The sequence below is a fragment of the Sorex araneus genome, chromosome 11 (assembly GCF_027595985.1).
Source record: "Sorex araneus isolate mSorAra2 chromosome 11, mSorAra2.pri, whole genome shotgun sequence".
Taxonomy (NCBI): Eukaryota; Metazoa; Chordata; class Mammalia; order Eulipotyphla; family Soricidae; genus Sorex; species Sorex araneus.
The window spans coordinates 29,399,612-29,418,895 of record NC_073312.1 but is presented as its reverse complement, the minus strand read 5'-3'; the positions used below and the strand labels follow the sequence as shown (position 1 = coordinate 29,418,895).

Sequence of the window (19,284 nt, the reverse complement as noted above, 5' to 3'; positions counted from 1 at the left end):
CCCCCGGCTGTGTGCCACCTGCACACCTGTGCTTATAGGTGAGCTTGAGAAATGTCAAGGATGGAGGACATGGTTAAAGAAAAGCCTCCCTCTGGGGTCCTTCGGCAGACTCCATCTGTGTCCTAGCAGGGAGCCAGCTCCAGACTATGGGGGTGAAGATGCCGAAGTTTTTGGAAGTCCCACCACCACCACCACCACCACCATCTAGCTGCAAAGTGCTCTCGGCAAGCCTCAGGCGGACTCAGTCTCTTCAGGATTTGGCCACCTGTTGGATGGGATTCCTTGTGCCCATCATACACTGGGGGATAGGGTGGGATTAAGGAGAGGTTGGTAAAGGAAGGGTATTAGTTTTCAGCATGAAGATGAATCCCTGATTCTACAAGGAGAGACGACAAGGATAAGGCTGTGGGTCTCTAGCACCACTGGTCTTAAGTGCATCACCAATGAACTCCTGGAAGCCCTCAAACACCGCCAGGCTGGCTCTGGTGGTCACTAGCACCCCAGAAACCATGAAGCACCAAATCCTAGGTCATCACACTGACCTGTCAGCCCAGAGAGCAGAGTATCCCCAGGATTGACCCTGCCCCCCCAAACACAATTATGCCAAGTAATTTTCCAAATAAGGCAAAACTAGGAAAGTTTTTAATTATTCGAAGGGAAAGTTGGGGGATTAAAGCTCAGAGAATGTGTTCACATTAATGGAATTGATTTTCCATGCAGGTGGTGAACTCTCCGTCACTAGAGGCAACCAAGTGAACGTAGGAGGACCCAACCCAGAGCAAGAGAGATCCCTTAGACACTCTATAAGGCCCCATGAAACCAAACGAGCAGTAGGAGCTCACAGACAGGTGGGCAGGTCGCGAGCAGCACACGTCTCACTCCACTTCAGACATGAAAGAAGCACATACACAGCCAGCGAAAGTCTGACTCTCCAACCACTGTTAGTGGGAACTGAAATAAGCCCAAGAAGGGCTCTGTTGAAGGTGTGGAAACCAGCCCTGGCAGGTGACCAGAAGCAGGAGGAGACACTGAGGAAAGTCTGCCTGTAGAGTCGGTTGACACGAGTGTAGCTCCTTAGACCTCACTGTCAGGGTCCGAAGGAACAGCACACTACCAAGTGCTGACCGCAGACGGTCCGTGATGCCCCTCGACCTTCACACACACCAGGTTTGGCCTTGACATCCCCAGGGATTCCTGCAGCCTGCGGGGGCACCACCCTGGAAGAGACCAGCCCCCGTGACCAGATCCCATGCCCCCGCCTGGACAAACCCCTCAGAGAGCAGCCTGGCCCCAGAGCCTCACTCACAGTCTGGACAGAGCCTGGTTATGCTGGAACAGCAGCTCTGGTAACACCTGCAGCTGGTTCCGGTTCAGCCGTCTGAAAATGAGCAGAGCGGAAGGTTAGCGATGTCCTACCCGTGCAGGAAACACATTGTTTCTGAAGGCTCTGGGCCTCACAAGCCCCGGCTTACAACCCCATCAGCACACCAGGCTCAGATTCTGCATCTGGAAACTGGGAAGTCCATCCTCCAACACTTGGAAGCAAAGAAAAGAATGACTGCGCTGGGGGTGTGGTTCAGGGGTAGAGCACTTGCCTTGCATGCACAAGGTCCTGGATTCGGGATGGGGCACCACTGCATCCCCTGAGCACCACTGGCAATGACTCCCAAGCACCGTGCAAGGATTAGCCTCTGAGCACTGGCAATCATGACTTCATCCCACCCCCAAAGAGGACCAAATGATCTGTTCAAGCCCACCCCTAGGATCCGATTAGGCATGAGCCGTGGATTTAAAAAAAAAAAAAAGCTCTTCCATATTTTTCTCCACTTCCCATTGCAAGACCCTTTGAAAGGTGCTGACTCAAAGGACCGCTGTGAGCGAAGGGTCTGTCTGACTGCACCTGGGGTGGGAGCTGGGCAGCACGGCCACGCCGCTGGCTCCCCGTCACTCGCCTCCACATCGGGACTTGTAGGGATTTAAATTTGTTTGTTTGTTTAGTGTTAGGTTCTTTTTTAAAATGAAACTAGCCTTGATGGATTTTTTTTCCATCGGTTATGAAAATGCATGCTCACTTTAAAGCTTCAAAGGTTGGAAGGACAAAGTGTTTGACCGCTAATTAATGCGCCATAAAGTGCATTTTTCTCACTCAATAGTTTGTGGAAGTCTTTTCACACCAAACAATAGAGAACAGGCCCTTTCTCCCTGGTGAATGAACAGTACAGCCACCGTCTCCGGCTGATGGGTGGCGTTTGGGTTATAGGCACAGTCAAGTGGACGGCGGTTCTAGAACACAGTCTGGCAAGAAGACGGATGCCAGATAGACGACCTGTGCCAGGCAGCTGTGTGTGGACCAAGCTCAGGCGCTGGCCCTGGGCTGGGCATGGGGGGTACCGGTGACATCAGGGGGGATCAGCAGGCTCCTCAACAGGGCACTGGGGAGGGCAACAACCTTCATCTCTCCCCCAGACTATGGCCAGAGCCCGCATGTCAGCCAAGGGAGTTCTAGACTGACAGTGAATGTGACAGTGACCAGGAGAGTCACGGGAGAGAGACAGTGACCATAACAGTGACCAGGGTGGTGACCGTGACCGTAGCAGTCAGCCATAGTGAGAGTGACAGTCACGGTGACACTGATAGTAACCATCACAGTGACAGGCACAGGGACAGTGGCAGTGATAGTGACACTGATAGTCACAATGACAGAGATGATGGTGACAGTGATTTTTGTGGATGTCAAGGTTAAAGAACCACTGGCATAAAATGCAGCCCCAGCTCTCGGGTCTATGGCACAGCTGGGGTAAAAGGCAAAGGTCCCCTTTAACATCATTTTGTGTTTGTTTTGTTTGGGGACCACACCCGGCTGTGCTCAGGGCAGTTGCCAGCCTGTGCCTTTCTCACAACTTTTCAGGTTATCGGAGCCACAACTTTGACCTACTGAAAAGTTCCCTCCAAGGAACACACACAGCTGCCTCACGGGGCGGGGGTGGGGGCTGCAGGAACACCCCCACCCTACACTCCTTCAAGCCTCAGGAGTAGGCGTCAGATGGCTCCAATTTCCTTCATTTTATCCCATACATTGATCCTGCGTTTCTGCTGCCTGGTAATCATCGGGTGGGTTGGGTTTTGCTTGCCCCCAGGTCTTTCACACTCTGCCAGTTTAGACAATGCTGAAAAGCGTGTAAGAGGAAAAGGGGTTTAATAGATGATTTCAAGTTTGGGAACCCCAAGGGCACCCAAGCAGGAAGCCAGCAGGCTTGCCGGGGAGCTGCAGGTAGCTAAGGGCGCTAACAATGTTTCTTACTTATCCGCCCCGCCCGCTGCCCGGGGACTGGCACCAGGATAGGTGTTAGGGAGGCATCACCTTCTCTAGGGCGCTGAGGGAGGGCAGGGCTGGGAACGCGCGTGGGCTTTGTGGGTTTCACTCCCTGCAGCAGGACAACTCTTAGGGACCTGGCCCAGAGCCTTGGGCAACAACCTGTCCTTGCAAGGCCCCTTGGCAAAGTGTTTACCATCACCACCTCACCTGGGCTGGGCTCCCCATAATTGAGGGAACAGCGATGCCCAGAGGTGAGTGACTCACCTGCTGCACTAAGCCAAGCCGTAGAGACTGGGGGTGGCGCCTGTTTCCCAACCTCCATCCCAGCTGCACACCTACCCATGCAGCCGGCCGGGCACCGAGCACGTTACCCTCGCTTCACAGCAGACCTGCCGGCGCCCCCCGCCCCACGGGACCCCACGCTTCTGCCTCTGCACGCCCCTTTGCAACTGCTGGCAAAAACCACTCATGTCTCTTCCCGAGCTTATTTGTGCCAGAGATGCTTGCAATTATATAATTTAATGAACTGTTCCATAAAGGGCCGAATACCGGTGTAAACAGAGTGAGTGCCACTATGAAAGCTAAGCCTCGGACAGCCAATCAAAGGAAAGTTGCTAATTAAAGGTCCATGGAGGGGCTGGAGCGATAGCACAGCGGGTAGGGCATTTGCCTTGCACGTGGCTGACCGGGGTTCAATTCCCAGCATCCCATATGGTCCCCTGAGCATGGCCAGGAGAAATTTCTGAGTGCATGAGCCAGGAGTAACCCCTGAGCATCGCCAGGTGTGACCCCAAAACAAAACAAAACAAAACAAAAAAGGTTTATGGAGCACAAGACTGGGGGAATGGAGGGCAATCAAAGAAGCCCAGAATTCTACCTCTAAATCCTTTTCATGGAGTTTTAAAGAAATCTCACTCCACCTTAGTGAAACCAACACCTCAACTCATAAACAAGGTGTGTGTGGTGTGGGTTAGGAACTCCACCACTCCAATCCATATCTCCTGCTAAAAGAGAGGGAGTCAGGCCAGAGACATAGTGCGGCGGGTGGCAGGGGGCGGTTAAGCGCTTGCCTTACCTTACGTGCAGTCGACTCTGGCTCTGATATCCCCCGCACTGCACATCATCCCCGAGCGCCACCAGGAGCGACCCCTGGGCACAGAGTCAGGAGTGAGCCCTGAGCACGAGCAGGTGTGGCCCTGTGCTCACCCACCAAAGGGGCAGGCCTGGAGCGGGCTTTACCAAAAGCACATTCGTACGTTAAACTTAAGATATTCAGGGTACAGAGGGTTTGCCGGAGTTATTTATTGGAAGTGGAGGAAGGTCGGTTTGGGTCACATCTGGTGATGCTCAGGGGCTCTTTCTGGCTCTGGGCTCAGGATCACTTCCGACAACCCTCAGGGGACCATAAGCTGGAGGCTGGACCGTGCAAGACAAGCACCTTCACCCCATATTCTCTCTCTAGCCCTAGAGGGTAGTTAACGTTCCCCCACGTCATCCGTGTTTTCTTCTTGTTCTTCTTTTTTTCTTTTTTCCCTTTCAGCAGTGCCAGGAATCAAACCCAGGGCTTCACACGTGCAAAACAAGTGTTGGACCCCTGGACCACACCCCAGCCCTTCTTTCTCATCCACCCTCATCCTTCCCTTTCCTTTGCTGTTGTGAGAGAAGGTTGGGGAGAGAGTCATCCTTGGAGGCAGCAGCGCTCACCCCTCTGGTTGCAGGGCTTACATGCCTGGCGGTGGTGTTCCCCAGAGGAGCTGGAACTGCACTCAGTGTGTGTGTGTGTGTGTGTGTGTGTGTGTGTGTGTGTGTGTGTGTGTGTGTGTGTGTGTGTGTGTAGGGTTGCAGGGCTCCAACTAGAAACAGGTGTTCTACCACTAAGCCACACTCAGAGGGACTCCCACTTTATTTTAGGATTAACTGATTCAAGTGGGTCTCTGAGAAGTGAGAGAGGATGGTTGGACTGTCAGTGGGAACCCCCCTCCCCTCGCAAGGAGTCTCCAAGAATAACAGCCCCCCACCCCATGAAGTTGCTCTGACCCAGCCGGGAAGGAAGGAACCAGAATAGACAGCGGGCCAGAGTCCACGGAGCGAGTCGTGACTCAGGAAGGGGGCCAGCCCTGCCAAGCTGTGGGAGGCAGCAGCGGGCATGCTGGGGGCCACCCTGGTCATGTCTAGACCCCCCACCCCCCACCCGCTCGTCCTCCCACGGGGCATGGCACCAGCGCAGGAGCAGGAAAGGGCCAGGTCCAAATCAGCCCCTCAGGTCATGAATATGGATTTTTTTGTTCTGAGGCTTTTAAAGAAAACAAACAAGGGACCGACCAAACATCTGTTCTAGCTGCCGCCCCGTGTTGCTGGGTGTTGAGGCGGGACACAAAAGAAAGTCTTGGTTTTGTTCCAGGCAGCAGGAAGGCGAGGAGACAACCATTTTCCTTTCCCTTTATTTAATACCTTATTTTCTTGGAAGTCAAAGAGAAAAGTGAGGTATTAGGTCATCGTCATTAAGAGCTCAGGCTTTGGAGGCAAAATGATCCGGGTTCTAATCCCCTCTTCTGCTCTTAATCACTTAATAACCACTTAATGGAGCGAGCGCCTTTGACTTCTGGGCGCCTCCATTTCTCATCTGTAAGCTATGCCACTGAGCCCAGAATTGTTTTAAGGATTAGATGATATATTGGGGGCAGAGAGACGATGATGGCGTTTAGCCCAGAGTAAGACAATCAAAAGGGACCATGATTACCATTATAAATTCATGGTTAAAAAAAAATTCATAGAAAAATAAAAAAACATGAGGAGTAAAATTCAAGTTAACTGGCATTCAACCACTCAGTATGATGAGTTAATATTGTTGATTATTTTCCTCCATCTAGATATTAAGTGGTTTTATTTATACAAATGAAACTTCCTGCCACTTCCACTTACTTTAATGAGCTGAGCACATTTTAAAACCTTAACTATTATTCAAAAGTGGGCCAGGGAGGGGCCAGAGAGATAGTACAGCGGGTAATATGTTTGCCGTTCACATGGCAGACTTAGGTTTGATCCCCGGCATCCCATATGTTCCCTCGAGAACACGGGGAGTAATTTCTGAGTACAGAGTGAGGAATAACCCCTGAGCCTGGCCAGGTCTGGCCAGAAAACAAAACAAAGCAAAATAAAACAAAAATGGGCCAGGGACAGAGTCCAGGAAAGAGTTTGCCTTGCATAGTGCCAAGCCTGTTCGATCCCCAGCACTGCAGATGGTCCCCTCACTTCTGCCAGCAGCAACGTCTGAGCATTGAGCATCAACAGATGTGGCCCCAAAAACTAATCCTCCAAAAAAAAAAACAGATTAAAAAAGTGATTTTACTTGAATAAGTCCCAAACCCCAGTTACATTAAACTTCAACGTAGCACTGTAGCACTGCTGTCCTGTTGTTCATCGATTTGCTCAAGCAGGCACCAGTAATGTCTCCATTGTGTGACTTGTTACTGTTTTTGGCATATTGAATATGCCACGGGTAGCTTGCCAGGCTCTGCCGTGCGGGCGGGATACTCTCAGTAGCTTGCCGGACTCTCCGAGAGGGACGGAAGAATCGAACCCAGGTCAGCCGCGTGCAAGGCAAGCACCCTACCCACTGTGCTATCGCTCCAGTCCAAACTTCAATGTATGAGTGAAAAATTATTAAACATGGAAAATATGATTTTCCTGAGTCTGCCCAGTGCTAGCCCTAAGGCTGGAGACCCCATAACCCTCCCAACCCATCTCTGTTCTCTACAACACCCGTGTACCCCTTCCCCTTGCTCACACCCCCTTGGTGTGCCTTCAGCCTCATGTGATATGCTTTTGATTTGTGTGGATTTAATAATAACTTGACCAGATTTATTTCAGCGTGATTTTGTACCTATGTCTCTGCCAGAATGTCCACTCTCAATTCTTTGTGGTACTTGGTGTATAATGAAAACCCTGTTATGTTAACTCCTAGCCATGACTCTGATTATTTTCTTAAGATCAGATTGTTTTCTGGTTCAAAGGGCATGAATGTTAGGAATCTTGATCCGATGGTCAATTCAATACCTAGCAGAGGGGCAGCACCATGGGGGCAGGGAGGGGTGACCACCCTGGCTGTGAGCGCCCAGCCCCCTTGCCCCCTCCCCTAGTCGAATCCCATTTAGTACGTTTGTTTCCATGACTGCCACCCTGAATGTAGAGAACTGATCCACTTTGTCAGCTAGCCCAGGGTCCTGGCCAGAACCCGCAAATTACAGCTCCTCGGGTGGACCCCGCACACCAACGCTTCCTTTCAGGCCCCCCAAATCAGTGGATCGTGCTTAAGTCGGGAAATGAGGCTTAGAAAGAACTTCTCCTCCGGGATTTTTGTAGCCCTGGGTGTGCAGGGCAAAAGCAACAAGCTGGCCGGCTGCAGGGTGGCTGAGGACCCTCCCCGGCTGTCTGCATAGCCCAAGGGTGCTGCGGCCCCAGAAGGGTCACTGGGCCTGCAAGTCTTCAGCCCCTTGATGCCACCAGGCCTGGGTCCCCGCCCCCCACACCCCCCCTTCCCCCACGGGTACTCACAGCCGCTCCAGTTCCTTCATGTCGTCAAAAGCCCCCCTTTCCACCACACCGATCTGGTTCTCCATCAGCTGCCTGGGGGAGCAGAGAGAAGCGCAGTTCAGAGTGAGCCAGACACCCCGACTGCTCGCGGACAGAGGGCAGTGCCCGGGACTCAGTCAGGCCGAGTCTTGGCCCGAGAGAAGTCCCCTCCATGGGCCCCTCAGCGCGCCTGGCTCCCCTGACGGAGAAATGTGCTCGCAGCCCCCACAGGCCCTCCTAAAGCCACATGCAGGCAGCTGGCCTGAGGGCCTCCGAGCACCAGCTCCCTCCAAAGCACAGGGGGAAGCCCGGCCGGGCAGCAGGCAGCAGGCTGGCCCCGGTGGCTGGCACGTGCAGCCCGCCTCAGCCCACAGGGCTCGTGTCCAAGGGGCAGAGCAGGGGGGATCGGCTGCAAGGGGGCGGGGGAGCCCATGCCAACTGGGCGAAGCCCACACATGCAGCAAACACGCTCTGCAGTTGGCAGACGACACCCCCCTCTGCCTGCACCCCCTCTCCGCCTGGCCCCATCTGCTGCCAGCTAAGCCACCTGGCCCCGAGGCGCCCCACCCCTCCTCGCTGCCGAACGCCCTGGAAGCCAGTGTGTCCAGGGCCGGGCCACGCTGCTGCCCCCGCCTGCTCAGGGCATGGCCACTTTGGAGAGTCCAGCGTGTTTTGCCTCCTGCACTGTCCCCTCTTCCCTCTCCAGCAGGTGGCTTAGGGAGCTCAGGGGAGGTTGGGGCTGACCAGGGGGCAGAGATCACCCCGGGACACTGTCCAAAGCTTCTGCAGAGGAGACGGGGACCCCAGAAGAGATGGACAGACTCTGAAGAGTCTCTCAGCGTCTGAAGCAGAGGTAGGTGGCAGTCAATGGGTTTGGGAATAGCAGAAACGCCTGTCCTGCACCGTCAGCTACGACCCCAGAGACAATCAGTCACCAGGGCACCACCTCCTCCAAAGAGCCTCATAACTCAAGGCCAGTGGCCCCCTCAAACCCTGAGGGTAGGTGAGGAAGTCTGTGACCATGAGAGGAGGAGGAACTTCCTGCCAGCTGTGCGAGGGGTGGAGTCAGAGCTGAGCCATTGGGGGACCGAAGAAAGTCAGGGTCCCTCTCCTGCACAGCCAAGCTCATGGGCCCAGCCTTCCCTGCACACCAGAGACAGGACCCCACAGTCAGCAGAGCAGGTCACCAGCATGGCAGCCAGGAACGGCTCCTCTGCAGCCAGTGACCAAACCCAGTGCAGCCCATACCCACCAGCTACAGTATCTGCCACCATCAGCCCCCCTAGGGAAGGCAGCTCTTTCCTCCCCTGCCCAGTCTCTCCCACCCAAGTCAGGGGGAGTCCCCCTGGGGGCCAGTTCTAAACACTGTGGACATGAGCATAGACTGAATTCTATGTCTCCTGTCACACGCTCAAGCCCTAACTTTAGTCCCCGTGTAACTGTATTTGGAAACAGGGCCTGTAGGGAGGTAAAATGAGGTCATAGGGTGGGGCCCTGATCTGATAGCATCTGTGTCCTCGTGAGAAGAGAAAGAGACGGCAGGGAAGGGGAGAAGGCCCAAAGGTCGGGTGCACTTTCGTTGCAAGCGGGAACCAGGGTATGCTCCCCCGTCCTGCACGGTCCCCTCAGCACCGCTAGGTATGGCCCCAAACAGAAGCAAAGTAGAAGAGCCAGCAGAGCACATTCACTGTGCACGCGGAGGCAAGGCCGCGTGAAGCCACAGGGAGAGGCGGCCAGGAAGAGAGGCCTCACCAGCACACTCTCCTCGGAGCCCGGAGAAATAGGTGTCACTCCTCAGCACGGGCCACATGGCCCCTGTGCTCCCTCTGAACCTTCCAAGGGGGTGACAGGTGAAAAAATCACATAAATGGAGTCCATGCCAGGGGGTAAGGGGCCAAGAGGTTAGCAGGGCAGTCACAGGAGAGAACGTTCAAGTCGGAGGTTGAGAAGCAAATATTGCTTTTATTCCATCCTGTTACACCTGCACACCAGCGGCAGCCACAAACCACGGTGTGAGCTTTGCTATGGCAGCCTGAGAAGACAAACTCGAGGTCCCTCAAAGCCACCGGGAAACAGCCAGAGTCTGCCCAGCCAGCCCTGCTCTGTCAGGACTCAGCAATGCCTCCGCCACCACTCACAACTCACAGTGCCCCAAGATTAACCCCCGAGACGGCAGGACCCCCAGCCCTACCACCCACCGCCAGGCTCTGTCTGGGAAGCCCGGGGCCATGGCCAAGGCCAGCGTACTCACAGCACGCGCAGCTGCTTGAGCCCGGCGAAGTCATTCTTGTGGATCCGGGTGATATTGTTGCCGTTGAGTTCCCTGGAGGAGGGAAAAAAAAGAAGGGGGAAGTAAGATGACACAGGTGGCCAGCACCCAGGCCAGAGGCTTAGCTCCAGACTTCTGTCCGCCTGGCATAAGCCTGTCCCTCACCCTGGGGACTGGGTGCTTTCCTGGACATGTGTGGACCTCCAAAGTCTGTGTTGAAACCAGATCATTCAGCCCCCGATTGCCACACATCTAAGTAGCAAATGGCCATGGGGATCGGGTCATTGTGTGTGTGTGTGTGTGTGTGTGTGTGTGTGTGTGTGTGTGTGTGTTGGGGACAGGGGCTGGGAACCAAAGCAGGGGTGCCCTGAAGAGCTCAGTCTAGTCGGAGAGACAAGACTTTCTTCACACGAAAGCTTTGGGAATCAGAAAACTGCAGGGGCGATTGCAGGGGATCTTGGGAGCCTCTTCGTTTCCACAACTATAAGATGGGATAAGAAGGCCCTGTAGGGCTGTGTGGCTTATACGAGGGCCTGGGAAGAGATCCTCTCAGACTCAGACCAAAAGGCCTCTGCCCCCACCTCCTCCCAACCTCCCCAGGGAGTCCCCAAGCCTCAGCCCTTCCTCTTCTCAGGAAGTGAGGTTATCCTCAGAGACGGTCCATCCAGGAGGCAGGCACTCCACCACCCAAAAACTTCTCTCACTGAGCCACAGAGCAGAATCTCCTCCAGGCCTGTGGCACATTTCCCTGATGCCTGTCCTGGCAGCTTCCAGATCACAGTCACCTGTTTTTCCTCAGCACTGTTTCCTTCATGGAGAGCTTGCAACAACGACTGCCTCATACACACACACACACACTCACACACACACTTACCTCCTCACACACACTCACATCCTCATACACAGGCATCCTCAAACACACATGCATCCTCACACACACGCATCCTCACACACACATCCTCACATATACATGCATCCTCACACATACATGCATCCTCATACACATACATCCTCACACAAACACGCATCCTCACACACACATCCTTACACACATGCATCCTCACACAGAAGCATCCTCACACACTCACATCCTCACACACAAACACATCCTCACACACAAACACATCCTCACACACGCATCCTCACACACACATGCATCCTCACACACATACATGCATCCTTATACACACATCCTCATACACAAGCATCCTCACACACTCACATCCTCACACATACGTACATCCTCACAACATACATCCTTACACACTCATGCATCTTCACACACACATGAATTCTCACACGCATATAGGCATCCTTACACACACATCCTCACAGACATGCATCCTCACACACCTGTGTAAGAAACATGCATGTTCATGGATCCAGGTAAATGGGGAAAATGGGCTCGCTGAGGACTGTGACTTCTTCATGGTGGGACCAGAAGCGACTCTGTTACTTTTTCATATTTCTCAGCCTTGCCCGATTGTCTTTTCTTCTTTTTTTATTTTTGGGGCCATACACAGCAGTGCTCAGGGATGACTCCTGGCTCTGTACTCAGGGATGATTCCTGGTGGGACTTAGGGAACCGTATGGGGTGCTGGAGATTGAATTCAGGCTGGCCACATGCAAGACAAGCACCCTACCCACCCTACCCTCTATACTATTGCGTGAGCTCCCAAAATTTATTATTTATTTATGTATGTTTTGGTTGGGGGGCCACATCTGGTTATGCTCAGGGTTACTCCTGGCTTTGCACTCAGGAATCACCCCTGGTAGTGCTCAGGGGACCATATGGGATGCCGGGGATCAAACATAGGTTGGTCACATGCAAGGCAAGGGACTTACCCCTTGTGCTATCTCTCCAGCCCCCCAAATTTCTCTTTAAAGACATCTGTTTTTATAAATAAACATAATATTCAAGCTGTTGCATTTAAATTAAGAGTCGTGTGTACATATCATTGGATTTGTCAGGTTTCCCAAAGAATGAAGCAAAACTAAAATCACGTATAAACCAAATATCCATAAGTAACCTCTCCTGGATCTCTTAGCTTCCTGGAATACTTTCTTCCAACCCTGTTTCCTTTTATACAACTTCTTACAGTGTTGTGCTAACTCAACAAACACTTTTTGAAGACATTCTCTTTGTCAAGTGTTTCCACAAGGTCCTGAAGATCTGAGGACATGTGATATGCATGGAACACAGTCCTTCATAACGCAACTTCATATCACACCTACAATCACACGCCAGTGACCCACCACCATGCACTGTGATTGCCCACAAAATATCCCTCCCACTGGAAATACATCAGGTTACTGGAGCACCCCTGAAATCCTTATTACCCGAACGTTCAAGCTCTGTTGATGCTGTTCAACAACACACAATATTATACAACAACACACAATATTACTCAAAGCCTGAAGGGCATTTAGGAGGCTTCACAGAAACCAAATTGAAAAAAAAAAAACATTAAAAATGGGGTGAATTCTACAATCACTCATTCCTTCTCATGGCAACAGTGTAGAAGGCACTTGACTACAGTAATTATTCATTTTGCAGATGGAAAAACGGAGGCAAAGACAAATGTGCAGGCTGGCTTCCAATGCAACTCCCGTGGGCGGGCCAGGGCCAGAGCGGGGGTCTCAGAGGATTCTGAAAGCTGCTCTCCTTACCGGCCTCTCTCCCTGTGTGTGCTCCAGGCCCACTGCCCGGAGTGCAGGGCACATCCCTTAGCCTACCCGGCCAGTTCATTCCACCACCACCCCTCCTCCTCACCTCCTGCACCCCACTGTACCCCCACTCCAAAAAGACAGGCAGAGAGAACAAAAGTCAGATAGACAGCAGAAAACAGACATACATCTCTCTAACTATCTATCTATCTACTATCTATCTATCTATCTCTCCCTCTCTGTCTCTCCCTCTCTCCCCACCCCCGTTCCTGTCCCCCACCCCTGCTCTGGAAAGGCGGGTCTAGGTAAGAATGGCCACAGAGGCCCGAACCCACCCAGCCCCCAACTAAGTGTCTTCTGCCCTGGAAAAGGAGGTGAGGGGGCAGCTGTCTCAAGGCCTCCAAGTTGAGTTGCTTGAGGGAGCCTCAAAGGCGACCTCAAAGGCCTCCTCTGGGGAGCCACCGCCCCACACCCCACCGTGGTGTTTCTGACCCAGCCAGCCTCTTCCCCGGAACCCTTGTGGAGTCCCCAGCAGAGGCTGCTGGAATGAAGCCCTGAGCTGGGTTCCCTCCTCCGGCAGGTGGACCATGAGGGTTGCCATAGCGAGACCCTCTTTCCAGCGAGTCTCCCCCAAGGGGCAGCTGTAAACTTGGACCTTCACAGCCGCTCCGGCCGCCAAGCAAGGTGGGAGCCCTGAGTCAGCCCAATGCCCCCCCCTCCTGTTTCTCAGGAAGAAGCTGGGATGGGTGGGGGGGTGTCAGCGCTCTGCTGCTTTTCCTCACTTCCTCAGACTCTTGCTGCCACCAACCCCATTTCTCCTTGCTGGGCAGCACGGGGCGGGCGCGCTCCCTCCGTCAGAAGAGTGAGGCCCAGGTGGTGAAGCAATTGGCCTAAAGCCACATAGCAAATAAGTGTGTTGGGGTGAGGGGAGTGTCAGTCAGGATCAATCCCAGGCCAGTAGGATTCCAGGTGGGGGTCCTCGATGTTACAGGAGTACGTTTGTCTCAACTGTCACCTCCCCCTTGGGGGTGAGACCTCAAAGGGATCCAGGGACCTCGGATGACACTGAGTGCCCTGAGTGGCAAAGACGGTCTGGGAACAGACTCCTTCCTATCCCACTTGCACTGGCTATGTGACCTCGAGCAGGTACCTTGATTTCTCTGTGCCTCCTTTTCCTCATGCAGCCCCCACCTCTTCCAGGGGGTGGAGAAGACAGATGATGTCAGACGTCTGAGGTCCTGAGATCCGTGGGAGGCTGACATAAGTACTCCCTAGACCGGCATTAATTACCTGCTGTGATTAGTTTGTTGTTGTTTTTCCCCAGGGACCCTGGCTCTGTCCGGTGCCCCGGCTGAGCTCAGACCTGTGCTGGTGGGGGAAGAGGCCGCACCCCGGATGGCCCGGAGGCAAAGAGCAGTACAGCCGCCAGCAGGGGCCAGACGTTCCGGGACAGCCCCCAACACCGGCCGCCTCCTGTGTGGTCCCTGCGCAGGGGAGGCCTCGGCCGGGAGGGACTTTGGAGAAATCCTCTGAAGCCACGTTAGCACAAGGAAGCAACAAGACACACCAGGAGTCCCCACTTCCCGCCAGGAAACCAGACCCTGCTCTCCGGCATCGGGGGTCCTGGGGGCCTGTGATCCGCAGAGAGGAACCCCAGGATTTCCGCCAGCCCCAGGAACAAGCACGCAGCACGCCTGGGCTCCGGGCACCCTTGTCTGGGAGCTCCAGCCGGGCCGGATGCTGCTTCCAGGGGGCCCCCGAGCATTCCACAGGGGCCCGAGCCTGAAGGGATGAGGGGGGCCCTCCCACATTCCTTCCTGCCGGGCTGGGGGGCTGAGCTGCTCGCTCCGCTCGGCCTGGTAACATCTGGCCCGGCCGGCTCCCAGCTGTGCCTGCTGTCCTGGGGAGAGTGGAGTGAAGGGTCCCCCACCCCCAGAGGCGGAGGGGGCCACAGACCCCAGTCACACGGCCACGTCTTCCTTATCACCACCCAGGCCCACCTCCCCAGACTCCCCCACATGGGCACTGGCTCCCCTCCAGATCCCCAAGACACAGCCAGAGCAATCTCGAGATGCAAATCTGAGCATGTCGTGCCCGGAAGTCCTTCAGTGAATCCCTCTAGAGCATCCCCAAACACGCTTGGAATCCAGTCAAAATCTCCCAGAGACCGCGCAGGCTAGCTCACTCTTCTGGGGCATCGCCCTTCCCCACCCACCCCTCTGCTAGGGGCCCCTCTTTCCTATCTGCCCACCAACTCCAGCTTCTCCCTCCAAGAGGCTCGGCTGTCTACACCCCCCCCCCCCACACACACACACACTCCAGCACCCCACTCATCTGCAGCATAAAGCAGGAGCCTGAGGCAGGGGTTCCCTGGCTGAGGCCCAGCCCCCACGTGACCGTAAGCCCCCTTAGGGACATGTCTCTGTTTGTCTTTCCTCATTGTGCCAGCACACAGCACACCCACAGATATTTCAGTCTTTCTTCAAGTCTAATCAAATCTGCGGGAAAACCAACATACTCCCAATAGCATTGTTAAGTCATTGCTATCTGGGTGTTGTTGGTTTGGTTTTGGTATGGGGCGGGAGGGGGGTCACACCCAGTGGTTCTGGGGACGAGGATCCTGCTCCTGATTCCCTGCTTGGGGTGGCTACCAATGGCATTCAGGTGACCAGGCAATGGCGGGGATCGAACCCAGGGCTCCCACATGCAAAGCCTATGCGCCAGCCCTGTTCTCTCTCTCCAGTCCCCCATATACCATTGGGTGGAGTGGGTTTTCCACGCTGTAACCTCACTCCAGAAATAAAAGTGCACTAATTAATCAGTCAATGGACTTAAGCAAGAAAAGCTCCTCCCACAGAAGCCCCCAATTTTTGCCCCAAAACTTCCCACAGGCTGAAAGACTGAGTTTTTCTCAGTAAGGTTTCAGCCGCCTGCCTCCCCCCGGGCCCCACCCCAGAGCTGTGTCCTTCAACACACCAGTGTTTGTGCCTCAGGCCTTTTGCCCATCCTGCCCCTCAGTCCAGGATACCCCTAAACTGTCTAAAGCAGCCAGAACCAGCTAGAGTCTCCCTCTCCTCAGCATGGACAGAGACGGCTGTCTTTCTCCGCACCTACTTCCCCTCTCCAGTGAAACATCCCCTCCTCTAAACCAGCTTTCCGAGGGTGCCCACTTAGCTCCTCCTCGAGCTGCGTTGGTGATGAGACCCTCTGGAAGAGGCCAGGCAGCCTGGCCCGGCCAACTGGGCTGCTCCCACCGCTGCATGCACTCGTAAAATCAGAAGCAGAATGAGTAGCCCTGGCCCCAACCTGGCTACTGCAGGCAGCACCTGAGAGCTCACCTCAAGCCTCAGCCTTGGGGGTGGGTCATGAAGCCCCCCTCGGGGCCTTCAGGGACAACCGGCCCCGGGACTACCCCCCTCCCCATGACTGGGAAAGAAGCCCCAGCAAACAGGAGTCAGGACCCCACACCATTCCCACGCTACCCCTTGAGCTTCCTGGGGACCCTCCTACCTCCTTGGCTGCAGATCACCAATGTCTACATGTGTATGCCTAATTTTTTTTTGCTTTTTTTGGGTCATACCTGGCAATGCACAGGGGTTACTCCTGGCTCTGCACTCAGGAATTACTCCTGGCGGTGCTCAGGGGACCATATGGGATGCTGGGATTCGAACCCGGGTCGACCGCGTGCAAGGCAAACGCCCTACCCGCTGTGCTATCACTCCAGCCCTGTGTATGCCTAATTTTAGGAGATTTGTGGTAGACCACTTGGCTTTTCTGTTCTCTCTGCAGTGTTAGGGGATTGACCTCAGGACCTTGGACATGTGGGAAGACATTCTACCACTGAACACTAACCCGGCCTAGACTACTGAGCTTTTGGGGGAAACCTACACTTGTATTTGTTTGTTTTCATGCACCGTCTGAAGTCTGGAGAGAATTCCCACTCTTATGAGGAAGGCAGAAACAATGTTTGCTTTGTAGCCAGTCCCTGGGCAGTGAGAATGGGCCTCTGAGTCCCTCCCCGGGCACTGTGTCCTCACACGGAATGTGCAGTTCCTTAGCACTCCCGCTCTGACCAGCCGTGAGTGCTGCTGGAGCTTCCACGTGCCTTGGGCATGATCTTATAAGCTCTTCAGGGCAGGTGGAAGTGCTCAGAGTTTCTTCCCCTGTGAGTAACAGTGTCTTTACACTCGTTCAGCTTACAAAAGATCTCACGGGAGCACTCTCCTTTCAGATAGCCTGAGGAACCTGATTCCAGCCAAGCTAGCTCATTTAAGCCCCATAATGGGAGGGATAGGACAGGCTCTTGTCTCGCATGAGGCTGACTTTGATTTGATTTGATTTGATTTGATTCCCAGTATTATGGATGGTCCCCCCCAACACCCAAGCAATGCCAGGAGTAACCCCTGAGCACAGAACCAGAAGTAACCCCCGAGCACTACTGAATGTGGCCAAAACCTCCAACCCAGAAAAAGAAAATCACTGTCACCATCATCCCGTTGCTCATCAATTTGCTCGAGTAATGTCTCCATTGTGAGACTTATTGTTACTGTGTTTGGCATATCCAATACGCCACGGGTAGCTTGCCAGGCTCTGCCATGCAGGTGGGATACTCTCAGTAGCTTGCCAGGATCTCTGAGAGAGACAGAGGAATCAAACCCGGGTCGGCCGTGTGCAAGGCAAAACGCCTTTCCCACTGTGCTATCACTCCAGCCCAGAAAAAAAAAATCCAACTTAATTTTTAGGGGTGAGAAAGAGAGAGAGAGGGGAAGAGTCCAGAGGTTAATGAGCTTGTGACCGACCCTGGTTCAATCCTAGTATGACATATGGTGCCCCTCTACCACCAGGAATGACTCCTAAGCACAGAGCTAGGAATAAGCCCTGAGCACTGTCAAGTGTGTCCTCGCCTCCACCAAAAAAAAAAAATCCCATAACAGCATCTGTCTCAAAGCCTCTCTATCAGTCTTGATTTGCAGATGAGGAAACTGAGGTATCAACAATTTAAGTAACTTGCTCAAGATCAGCCATGCCAGGAAGGAAGACTTGAGCAAACTCTTGCTTGCTGACACCGGGTCCAGCTCAACTGAGGCAAAATCCACAGAGCCTAAAACCTCCCTCTGTCCCACTGAGCAGTGCTGCATGGTGTCAGGTGCTGTGTTGAGCACATCTCCAGGGTCCTCCCATCCCGAAAAACTGAAAATACCCACAGAACCATCCTCGCCCCTGCCCTGCCTCTGCTCAGTGGGGTCACAGAGACTGAGGGGTCTCTGAGGCTGCCTCATCTCACTGTGCTCGTCTCATTGTCCTCAGACACATCCCTGCCATGTATGGACTAGGGCTCCCTTCCTTGTTAAGGCTGAATAACACACACACACAGACACACACACACATGCACGCACACACATGCACATACACTGTCCTTTCATCCATCGGCAGACATGGCTATGTCCACCCTTCAATGCTTGTGGACAGGGCTTTGAACAAGAGTGTGCAAATAAGTATCTTTATTTGTGTGTGCCAATAAGTGTGCAATTAGTGTGCAAATAAGACACAACTCTCAGCTCCTCTGTGTAGGCAGCAGTGAGGTTGCTGACTTCCAAAGCAACTCCACATGCAAACTGCGAGTTTTCCACAGAGGCACCGGTACAGGTCCAGAAACAGAGCACGATGTTCCCCACCTCACGTCTTCACCAGAGCTTAACTGGTCCGGGGCACACCCGGCGCGGCTCAGGAGTGCTGCGGGGCTTGGTTGCTCGGGAGAGCCTGGGGCTCCTGCATGCAAAGCTCTAGCCCTGTGAGCCATCTCCCTGGCCCTAAACCGTAGCCCTAGATTCTGGGGGCTGTGAGGAGCCAGCTCGGCACTCCACGTGTATTCCGTTGCGAGGCTCAAACTGCACCCCAGTCCCTTCACCTCAGCAACCCACTTTTGCTCTTTGTAATGTTCTTCCAGAGTAGTCCGGGGCCTGCCCCCCAGTAACCCTGCAGCCACCTGGTCTGCAGGCCCTTGCCCTCAGCATGCTCCCATCACCTCTCACCTGCGACCCCGAGAGGCTGCCCACCTCCCTTCACCCCAACCTGTGCTCATCACCCCCATAGAGGCTTCACCCCCTCTCTACGCCAGCCAGCAACCTCCCAGGATGTGTAGGCAGAGGACGACTGTGGCCCGTTTACCGTCCTGGCCCCGGTGCCCAGCCCTGACCTGGGTTTGTAAGCACTGAGCGAATGTCCAGTGAATGAATGGAAGAGGCCCGAGTCGGATTTCAAAGCCAACATAAAAGCATTTTCAAGACCCCAAGAGGCAGGGACTGTACACCACACACACACACACACACACACACACACACACACACACACACACACACACACACACACACACACACGGCTCCACTTCTCAGAGTCGCCCCTCCCCCCTCATCGATGGTCACAGAACTTCTCCTCCCAGGGCAGTAATGAGTCCAAGGAC

At 54.1% G+C, this 19,284-nt stretch overlaps 1 protein-coding gene across 1 annotated transcript in view; it reads right to left on the bottom strand.

Moving 5' to 3' along the window:
- Positions 1-19,284, bottom strand: part of SLIT1 (slit guidance ligand 1) — a 149,721-nt gene that overhangs the window by 118,827 nt on the left and 11,610 nt on the right. The window contains exons 2-4 of the mRNA XM_055118780.1: positions 10,140-10,211; positions 7,871-7,942; positions 1,307-1,378 (exon numbers count right to left, since the gene is read on the bottom strand). Coding sequence (XP_054974755.1) covers positions 1,307-1,378; positions 7,871-7,942; positions 10,140-10,211 — 216 coding nt within the window. The remainder of the gene's footprint in view (positions 1-1,306; positions 1,379-7,870; positions 7,943-10,139; positions 10,212-19,284) is intronic.